The sequence below is a fragment of the Mandrillus leucophaeus genome, unplaced genomic scaffold (assembly GCF_000951045.1).
Source record: "Mandrillus leucophaeus isolate KB7577 unplaced genomic scaffold, Mleu.le_1.0 Scaffold162, whole genome shotgun sequence".
NCBI lineage: Eukaryota > Metazoa > Chordata > Mammalia > Primates > Cercopithecidae > Mandrillus > Mandrillus leucophaeus.
Window position 1 is genome coordinate 589,507 of NW_012101610.1, and position 11,123 is coordinate 600,629.

Genomic DNA, 11,123 nt, shown 5'->3' on the forward strand with positions numbered 1-11,123 from the left:
AGAGAGACAGAGAGACAGAGAGACAGAGAGACAGCGAGAACTGACTAGTCAGAAGAGGAAAATACACACACAGATAAGTAGATGCTATGAGAGGGTTGGAGAAAATCTCTTCACTAGGGGCACTTAGGTTCCTGCTGGCTTTCTACCCACATATATCCTTCTTCAAACAATACTTGCTCAAGATGGCCTAAGTGAGTAGTTGGTCCTTGTGAGGAAAAGAGCCAAAGTATCATAAGTAGAAGAGGGCATTCCAGGTAAGACAGAAACGTAGAGTAAACTTGGTTTGGCAGTAGACCAGTGATGAAGAAAAAAAGGTCTGTGCAAGAGACAAGTATAGGAAACAAAGTTGAGAGAAGAGGATAATTTTCGTCCACCATTCAATACATAATGGGGAGCCACAAAAAGTTCCTGAAAGTGGAAGTGACATAATTAAAGCAGTGTTTTAAGAAACATCAACCTCAAAGATTTGTAAAAAATGGAGTAGAGGATGGGTGCATGGCATGCCTGTAATCCCAGCACTTTGGGAGGCCAAGGCAAGAGGATTGCTTGAGTCCAGGAGATTGAGACCACCCTAGGCAACAGAGCAAGACCCAGTCTCTACCAAAACAAAAATTGGTCAGGCATGGTAGTGCATGACTACAAGTCTTAGCTACTCAGGAGGCTGAGGCAGGAGGATGGCTTGAATGTAGGAGTTTGAGACTGCAGTGAGCTTAGATTGTGCCACTGCACTTCAGCCTGGGCAACAGAGGGAGATCCTGTCTCTAAATTTTTTTTTTTTTTTGGAGACGGAGTTTTGCTCTTGTTGCCCATGCTGGAGTGCAATGGCGCAATCTCGGTTCACTGCAACCTCTGCCTCCCAGGTTCAAGTGATTCTCCTGCCTCAGCCTCCTGAGTAGCTGGGATTACAGGCATGCACCACCACACCCAGCTAATTTTGTATTTTTAGTAGAGATGGGATTGTTCCATGTTGGTCAGGCTGGTCTCGAACTCCCGACCTCAGGTAATCCACCCACCTCAGCCTCCCAAAGTGCTTGGATTATAGGCATGAGCAACTGCACCTGGCCTAAATTTTTAAAAATACATAAAAAAAGAAAGAAAGAAAGACAATGAAGTAGAAAGAGGCTAGAAAGGGCTTTACAGTAATTCTGGCCAAAAAATTATGAGCATCTGCTAGAGACAGAAATACCATTTGACCCAGCAATCCTGTTACTGGGTATATTCTAAAGGAATATAAATCGTTCTGTTATGAAGATACATGCAAGTGGAAAAGACATGGAATCAACCCAAATGCCCATCAATGATAGATCGGATAAAGAAAATGTGGTACATATACACCATGAATACTACGCAGCCACAAAAAGGAATGAGATCACGTCCTTTGCAGAGACATGGATGGAACTGGAAGCCGTTATTCTCAGCAAACGCAGAAACAGAAAACCAAACACCACATATTCTCACTTATAAGAGGGAGCTGAATGGTGAAAACACATGGACACATAGGGAGTAAACAACACACATTTCGGGTTGTCAGAGGGATTGGTGGAGCTAGAGCATCAGGAAGAATAGTTGATGGAGGCTGAGCTTAATACCTAGGTGATTGGTTGATCTGTGTACTAAACCACCACATCACACATTTACCTATGTAACAAACCTACACATCATGTGCATGTACCCCAGAAATTAAAATAAATGTTGAAGAAAGAAGGCCAAGTGCAGTGGCTTACGCCTGTAATCTCAGCACTATGAGAGGCTGAGGCGGGTGGATCACTTGAAGTCAGGAGCTCAAGACCAGCCTGGTCAAACATGGTGAAATTCTGTCGCTACTAAAAATACAAAAATTAGCCAGGCATGGTGGTGGGCACCTGTAATCCCAGTTACTCAGAGACTGAGGCACAAAAATCACTTGAACCCAGGTAGCAGAGGTTGCAGTGAGCCGGGATCATCCCACTGCACTCCAGCCTAGGCAACAGAGCAAGACTGTGTCTCAAAAAAAAGTTGTTACCAGCATCCGAATTAAGATAGTGAAAGGGATGGAGGAAAAGGGATACATATAAAACATACACAAAAAACTGGTAGAACATGGTGAAAAAATAACTCTATTCAGCCAGCAAAATATTTAAATATTTATCTATAACTGTATTATATACCCGGCACTGTTTTGGCCACTAGGAATTTCCCAATGCACAAAACCAACAAAATTCCTCATGAAATTTAACTTCTAGTTGGAAATATGGATAATAAACAAATAAATATGTAATATATCAGGTAAGATAAGGGCTTTGAAGAAAAGGAAGAGAAAAGGATAGGAAATGTTGGGGCAGGAAAAGGGTTATTGTCTTATGTTTTTTATAGGATGATCTGAGAAGGTCTCTGTTAAATTGACATCTGAATAGAGATTTATAGGAGCAAAGGGAATTAGGCATGCAGACAGATTGGGGATAGGGAGCCAAAAGAAAATTGTAAAATTCAACACTGGTGTCTTAGAGAAAAATGACACCAACAAGAGGGAATATGAAGAGCCCATTATTTGAGGATGAGAAAAATGCTTTTAGCTATGTTGTGACTGAGGACAGTAGAATATCCAAATAGCAATTGGAATATTCAGCAGGCAGTTAAGAATGCAGGCCTGCAAGCTAGGGCATCAGACCTAGAGATAATGATATAGGAGTCATTCAAAGAAAACTAATAGGTGAACTTGGCAAAAACAGACGAATACTCCAAAGGAAAGACTGATTAACGAAGATCAGCGTGCGAGGGACTATGCCTTGGGGACTGTGATATTTAGCATGGGAAGATGGAGTGAAATACTTAAGAGGATAGAGAAGTTGCCATAACCTCTCTGGCTCCTCAAGGCTTACAGAATAAAATCCAAATTCTTTTGGCATGGCATTCAAAGCCTGCAGGTTGTCTCTCTGTGGCTGGTACAGAATATAAAAATAAAAAATAAAATAAAAATAAAGCCTGCAGGGTGTGGCTTTAATCTGCCTTTCCAGCTTTGTCTCTCATCACTGCCTCCTCCTATTCTTCTCAGCATGCCCAACAAGCTGTACTCTTCAAACATGTCAAATTTCTTTTTCCTGATTACATCTTTTCTTTCACAACATGATGTTTTTACTTGAACCTAGAATCTCATAATGATTACTCTGTGATTTAATCACAGATGTTTAAAATACAATGCAGATCAAATCAAATACAACTGCAGATCAAAAATGGGCATCCATGAGAAGAAGAGAACAATGGAAGGATAGAAAATTAGAAGTGGGGATTAGGACAGAGGATAATACAAGCACATTTCTAGAGGAGATAAGAAATCAAGTTACTCCTCACTACTTTTTCAACACTGGTTGATATTATTCAATTAATTTCTGAACACAAAATACAGTATCATTGAACAATACCTAACCTTACTATATGCAATGAACTCTGATAAGTCCTATACTATTCTATCACTCACCTCCTGGCAAAACCAAAAAGGTTAGCTAAAACTTGCTAATCAGACACAACCCATAGTTTGAAAAACACCGCTATCATGAATCTTGCAGCTGGCTAGTATCTAAACCTCCTGCCTATTTATTCTTCACTGTGAGTAGTATCAGCAAGTATCCCTTATATTAGTCAAAGGCATGATATTCCTTCCCACCTGTACACTGGTGGGTACAAAGACCCAGGGACAGTTTAGAAATTATTCAGAGTAATTCATAACAGTCCAATGTTAGTGATACCCAGGTATCCTTAGCTATCTAACCAGATGGTTTCTGAGGCATGAACCCTGGCTGTGGTTCCTGCTATCTAACCTCCCTGGGTACCTGCCCAGTTTTCCTTAAACTGTTCTTGTGGCCCAGGTATGGTGGCTCATGCCTATAATCCCAGCACTTTGGGAAGACAAGGCGGGAAGATCACTTGAGCTCAGGAGTTTGAGACCAGCCTGGGCAACACAGTGGAGCCCAGTTTCTCCAAAAAAAAAAAAATTAGCTGGGAATGTGGCACGTGCCTGTAGTTCCCCAGCTACTCAGGAGGCTGAGGTGGGAGGACTGCTTGAGTTTGGGAGGTCAAGGCTGCAGTGAGCTGTGTGATCACAGCACTGCACTTATGCCTGGGTGACAAGAGTGAGACCCCATCTCAAAAAAACAAAAATTGTTTTTGTGCTTAAGTTAGTTAGAATTGAGTTCTGTTGTGCTAAACCTACTTACAATCATGTCCACATCTTTTAGAGTGAGCAAATCATCAAACCAGCATCATAGCTATACCTTCCATTGTCTTGGGCAGATCTCCAGCTCTTTGTTTTGTTTGTAGCCCAACAATATCAGCTAGAAAATCAGATGATGGTGGAGGCAAGCGGAATTTCTGAAAATATATTAACAGGTTTTAAAAAAATGGTTGAACAGCTAAAATACTGTGAAAGGCCTGGACTTTTATTGTCAGCTCAGTGCTTTTAAAGTTCTAGACAGTAATTGTTAGCATTTTAAAATGAGAACTGTTTCCTTAATATAGAAAAGTGACTAAGTAAATGAAGCCACACAACGCTAATCGATCCCCGTGATTATACATCGTAAAAAAGACAAACTTTAAAGAAACGTACAACTTAGACAAGAAAAGTCCCTTTGTATTTTCAAAGTTCTTCCAAATCTATTATTTCATTGGAAAGCATGCCATTGCCATCAGAACAGATGGTACCACAGGGCAAAAAGGTTGAGAGCTTCAGCTTCAGGTTCACCTGGGCTTAAATTTCAGCGCTACCACTTACAGGCCAGAACTTGCGCAAGTTACTCAGTTTCTCACATACAAAATGGAAATTAAAAAGTATCTATTTATAAGACTATTGTGATAACTGAAGATGATATGTGTAGCATGTGGTCCATGGTTAATAGAGAGCCTGACACACAGGGAGTGCTCAATAAATGAAAGCAAAAAAAGAAAATGGTGACCCAGGGAAGTTAAATTAGGGCTCACCAACTCAAATGCCTTCAGGAATAAATGGATGAAATGGGTCACTAGGAAATGGAAGAGGCTATGGGAAAATGGAAAGCAGGTGCCTCTTTTTAAAGATGACAACTGCTATTCAGTTCCATATACTGTTTTAAGGGTGCCCAATCTTGTGATTTTTTTAAAGAGAGGTAGAAAACACAGCTTGTATATATATTTTATAATTTCTGAAAATACCATAGCCCAAATAAAATAGAACAATATCAACCTAGGAGCTACAGATTATAACCTGGGAATAAGTGTTTGCCTAGATTTCCAAAGAAAATCAGAGACAAATCTACATGAGGCCTCTAAGGTCCTTTTGCTTTATATATCCCCTACTGTTTGTTCAGTTAGGTTGCGAAGGAGCATGGTCCCTGACACATGTATTAGTCTCAGAATGGGAGGACAGACTCAGCCCCTAGTGCAAAGTTTTCTTAACTTACATGTCTGAATGCTTTTCGAAGACATCCAAACTCCAAATAGAACCTGTAAAAGTGTAGCTGACTCATTCCCTGCAGAACAAAAACCACTACGTTGTTTAGGTGGTTTTGATGAAAAAGCTGGCACCAGCTGCCGAGAAATCAAACCAACACAGTTAAGAGAGATGGCCTTAAGTCAGTTACAGGCATATAGAGGGGAAATAGGGGAGAAGGAGCAGGAAAAGCAGTGCGTGAGAGTTAATAGAATTTATCATCATTCACTATCTGCCTGAAACTGGAAGACAGCCATTATTGCACAGAATTCAAATAAAGATCCATAGAGATAAATACTTATTGCATTCAAATCAAGTAAAATACCAAGCAAAACACAATGCATTTAAATTCACTGTCCTATTGATTAAGATTTGTTTGGAATCAAACAAAGTCATCCCTAAGATCCCAACCTACTCTGCAGTCCTTCCTAAGCCAGGTAATCAAATGGCTGGCTTTAAGAATTTCAGTTTTGACCGGGCACGGTGGCTCACGCCTGTAATCCCAGGACTTTGGGAGGCCAAGGCAGGCGGATGACTTCAGGTCAGGAGTTCAAGACCAACCTGGGCAACATGGTGAAACTCCATCTCTACTAAAAAAATATACAAAAAATTAGCTGGGACTGGTGGTATGTGCCTATAATCCTAGTTACTCTGGAGGCTGAGGCAAGAGAATCACTTGAACCTGGGAGGTGGAGGTTGCACTGAGCGGAGATTGTGCTGCTGCACTCCAGCCTGGGTGACAGAGCGAGACTGCATCTCCAAAAAAAAAAAGGTTAAATCCTGCTCCACCCGTTTTTGTAAATAAGACTATTGAACTACAGTCATGCTTATTTGTCTGTGTGTTACATATGGCTGCTTTGGGCTACAATGGCCAAGTTGGGTAGTTGCAATAGAGACATAAAACCTACCAAAAAAAAAAAATTTTAGATAAACTGACAGACTGATGGCTGTAATTGTTGATGGAGAAGATAGTTCTCAAAGTAGCTAGCCAATTCATAACAACCTCTCCCAGAAAGATGTGTGTATTATTTGTATACATACAAAACATTTTTCATAAGACACTTAATAATGGCACCAACAATATCAAAATAGTAAGATTCTCTTTTTTTTTTTGTAGGGACTGGGTCTCACTATATTGCCCAGGCTGGTCTCAGACTCCAGAACTCAAGCAATCCTCCCACCTTGGCCTCCCAAAGTGCTGGGGATTACAGGTGTGAGCCCCTATGCCTGGGCTCTCTTTGTCCTTTATTTGTAAAAGAAAGAAAAAAGATTAACTAGAATTCTTCACAAATCATTGTTATTTCAACTGAGTCTGCATCAGGTGAAACAAACCAAAATACCTATAGTAGCCAGACAGATACTGTAAATACGGGAAGCAGGCCAGGTAGGACATTGGAGAATACATGTCCCATATAATGGGGGAGACCACCACTCAGCTTTGACAAATTGTTGCCATGTGGGAATATAGGGATTGCTGCCATTTTTGAGTTTTTGGAAGAAGAAAAGGTAGATTTTTATATAGGAATTTCCAGAATTAACACTTGGCAGACATCATGAAAAAATTTAGGATGTGCTGTAGAGCAAAAAAATAATGTTGATAAGCCAGTTTGAAACCTCTGGTTTGAATGATAGAGCCTTGGGAGAGGTAAAAAAAAAAAAGAAAAAAAAAAGAAAAGAAAAGAAAAAAGAAACCTGTGGTCAATACCCACCATTTAAGTTCATTTCATACCTGGGTTTTGGAACATTGGATTTGCCCAGAACTGCATACTTCAGCAATTCACACAGCTGGTCATGGGTTACTTCACAGTTGTCAGTAAATAAAATGGTAGATAAGCGGGCTTTCTGCAAAGATTAATCAGGGCATAGCAAACAATTATTGGTTATCAAGAATACCAACAAAGTTAGTTATTAAATTATTCTAGCTTCTGATTACTTTAACATCCAGGTATATTCTAACATAAGGAAGCTCTAATTAATTGAAAATGATGGTATAAAATAACAATATGTGATAGGTATGACATTATTAATAAAATATTGAACTATCATTGACACAAAATCTGAATTATAGATACTTGGTTACATGCTAGGAATAGGATAAATAAAACATAATTCATGCTCTCACAGAGTCCATTCTACTAGGAGGAAAAAGCAATAGCTAATTCCAACATAGTGTGAGTAAGTGCTAATCCAAAGGTATAAGAACAAGGAGTCTAACTGCTTTAGGGGTCAGAGAGTTTGGGGAAGGCTACTGAGATGAAAATACTGAGGCTAAGCCTTGAAAATGAGTCTACCCTGTTGGTGGGAACATCACATTCAACATGTAGTATAGCTTGGCAAGGAGCCAAGATTGCATGTTGCATAGTAGCGGAGGTACGAGGAGAGGGAAGCAGGAGCCAGATCATAGATCAATGTGGCCTAAGCTAATGATTGAGAATTTATCCCTGGGCAACAAGAGTTCAGTCAAGCTCCCAATCCCTTTAAAAAGGCTTTGAACTTATACTTGTTTTTGTTTTTTCTCTTCTGAGATAGAGTCTCACTCTGTCACCCAGGATGGAGTGCAGTGGCGCTATCTTGGCTCACTATAACCTCTGTCTCCCAGGTTCAAGTGATCCTCCCACCTCAGTGTCCTGAGTAGCTGGGACCACACATTAGCTGGGACCACAGATGTGTGCCACCACATCTGGCTAATTTTTTTTGTATTTCTGGTAGAGATGGGTTTTCACCATGTCACCCAGGCTGGTCCTGAGCTTAAGCCATCTGTTTTCCTCAGCCTCCCAAAGTGCTGGCATGAGCCCCCACGCCCAACCTACAGTCACCACACCCAGCCTATATTTGTTTATTAAAGTAATTCGTGTTTGTTATAAAAGATTCAATAATAGAGAAGTGTAAAATAAATGATACACAATAGAGAAATGAAAATAAAAGTCACCTCAGAGATAATTAAAAGTACAACTCAAAGGTAATCACCACTTTCCTTTTGGTCTGCGAGGCAGCAGAATATAGCAATTAGAAGCTCAAGCCCTAGAGTCATACTACCTGAGTTCAAACACCAGGCTCTATCATCTTGGACCAGTGCCATAGCCTTTCTAAGACTCAGTTTCTTCATCTGGAGAGTAATTATAATTTTATCTCATTAAATAATTGGGAGGACGAATGAAATAGTTCAAGTACAATGTACTGAGGCTAGTGCCTGATACAAGTACTTAAACATCAGATAGTATTGCTAATTTCTTCCCATGGTCTTAAGTTAATGTTAAACTCTTATATTAGCCAGACACAGTTCTGATCACTTTACATGCATTAAATAATTTAATTCTCACAACTTTTTAAGTGTGTACTACTATTATCCCCATTTCACGGATAAATTGGAGAAACAGACAGATGACAGAACCAAGACTGGAATGCAGGCTTATCTCTATACTATATAGCCCCCAGTGGATTTTATCAATCATTCTTTTTTGAAACCAACTCCCTACTCCCGAACTTAATCTGTGAGTATCTTTCCATATCAGTTTAAAAAAAAATAACACAGGCCGGGCGCGGTGGCTCAAGCCTGTAATCCCAGCGCTTTGGGAGGCCGAGACGGGTGGATCACGAGGTCAGGAGATCGAGACCATCCTGGCTAACACGGTGAAACCCCGTCTCTACTAAGAAATACAAAAAACTAGCCGGGCGAGGTGGCGGGCGCCTGTAGTCCCAGCTACTCGGGAGGCTGAGGCCGGAGAATGGCGTGAACCCGGGAGGCGGAGCTTGCAGTGAGCTGAGATCCGGCCACTGCACTCTAGCCTGGGCTACAGAGCCAGACTCCGTCTCAAAAAAAAAAAAAAAAAAAAAAAACACATCAATTTTAATACTTGAATAATAGTCCATTTTCTAAATTTACCTGAAAATTTATAATATATCTGAAAAAAATTCCTTATTGATAACACTGTTTTGTTTTTTAAATTGCAAACAACATTATGATGAACATCCTTGTACAGACACCTTTGTACATCTATCTAATTACTTTCTTAGGATCAATTGCCGGTTCAAATGAACTCTTGAAAGAATATGCCAGTTTGTTTTTACCAAATAAAAACATGAAATTAATAAGGTGAGACTGAGCAAGATGGAGTCTATACGGCGGTGAGTAACCCTGGTTGCCAGGCATGGGATGTCAAGAGCCGGAGTTGGGTGAGGGTGTCCTGCAGAGGAGACAGTCCAGGACTAGGAGCAGAAGACCAGGACATTCATGCAGGAGGGTGCTCAGGTGTGGGGTGTCAAAGCCTCAGCAGCACAAGGAGGTCACCCATACAGGAAGGAAGGGAGGGCAGTGAGGCCAGATATCAGATGTCAGAAACTATTTAGGGTAAGGAGGGCATCAATGCTGAGGGACAGTAGTGGTCTGTTGCAGGATTTAAAGCCTGAACAGGATGAGGGTATAAACATGAGAGGATGGTGGCAGCTACCTGTCATAGGATGAGGGTGCTCACAAAGGAAGATGACCTGGTACCAGGGAAAGCACATATGGGCCTGGAATATCTTTTTGTGCCAGAAAGTAATGATGTGCTCAAAGAACGGTGTTGTCATGTCAAAAGTCCACAGAAGCTAGCTTAATGACAAAATCTTGGATATTTAAAGCATCACAATCCAGTAAAAGATAGAAACACACTGAACAAAATAGGTACTATTGAGTTCATACTGATAAAAAAGTAAATGCATAAGCCCAAAATGTTTGAGGAAGCACATTACAAAGAGAGCTGGGAACAGTGGCTTGGGCCTGTAATCTCAGCTACACTGAGGCTGAGGTGGGAGGACTGTTTGAGCCCAGGAATTCCAGACTAGCCTGGGCAATATAGCAAGATCCTGTCTCAAAAAAATAAGTAAGAATGAAAATTACAAAAAGAAAAAGATAACTTTAGAGAAGTTTAGTAGAAACTACCTTAATCGAGTTATCAAGGTTAATATCACCAGTAACAGGACAAATCAAATTGTGTACAATCTGCAAGGGAGCAGAGTATCACTCTTGTGATATTCCTGCTAAAGATGTGTATAACCTGAATCTAATCAATGAAGAAACAGACAAATCTAATTTAAGGGACATTCAACAAAATAATTGGCCCAGGATTATTCAAAAGCAATAAAGTCATGAATATCAAGGGAAGACTAAGGAACTGTTTGAGGGAGACATGACAAATTTAACACAATTCTAGACTGGATCTTATTGCTAAAAACAATCTTATTCAAACAACCTACAGACAACTTGGATGGCATCTGAGGAGCAGATGGTCATAATATATCCATGTTAATTTCCTGATTTTGATGGTTGCACTGTGATTATGTAGGTTTATGGAAAATATATAAGATATCTTGGCGGTGGATGGAAAAAGACCATTGTGTTAGCAACTACTTTCAAATGTTGGTGGAGGGGAGGTTTTGATACTGTTCTTACAATTTTTCTATACGTTTGAGATTGTTTCAACATAACAAAATATGTGATTGTCAGTCTCCTTACACTTCTTACCACATGAACATTAAACTTTTTTTGCAAATTCGATAGGCAAAAAAACTGGAATCCCACTTTAATAAAAAAAAAATTTCAGCTGGGTGCATTGGCTCATGCCTGTAATCCCAGCACTATGGGAGGCTGAGGCAGGTGAATCTCTTGATCCCAGGAGTTGGAGACCCTGTCGCTCTTTAAAAAAAA

At 40.2% G+C, this 11,123-nt stretch overlaps 1 protein-coding gene across 1 annotated transcript in view; it reads right to left on the reverse strand.

Moving 5' to 3' along the window:
- LOC105536645 (putative RNA exonuclease NEF-sp) overlaps positions 1–11,123 on the reverse strand; it is a 49,776-nt gene that overhangs the window by 35,137 nt on the left and 3,516 nt on the right. The window contains exons 3-5 of the mRNA XM_011976059.1: positions 7,167–7,279; positions 5,409–5,535; positions 4,248–4,344 (exon numbers count right to left, since the gene is read on the reverse strand). Coding sequence (XP_011831449.1) covers positions 4,248–4,344; positions 5,409–5,535; positions 7,167–7,279 — 337 coding nt within the window. The remainder of the gene's footprint in view (positions 1–4,247; positions 4,345–5,408; positions 5,536–7,166; positions 7,280–11,123) is intronic.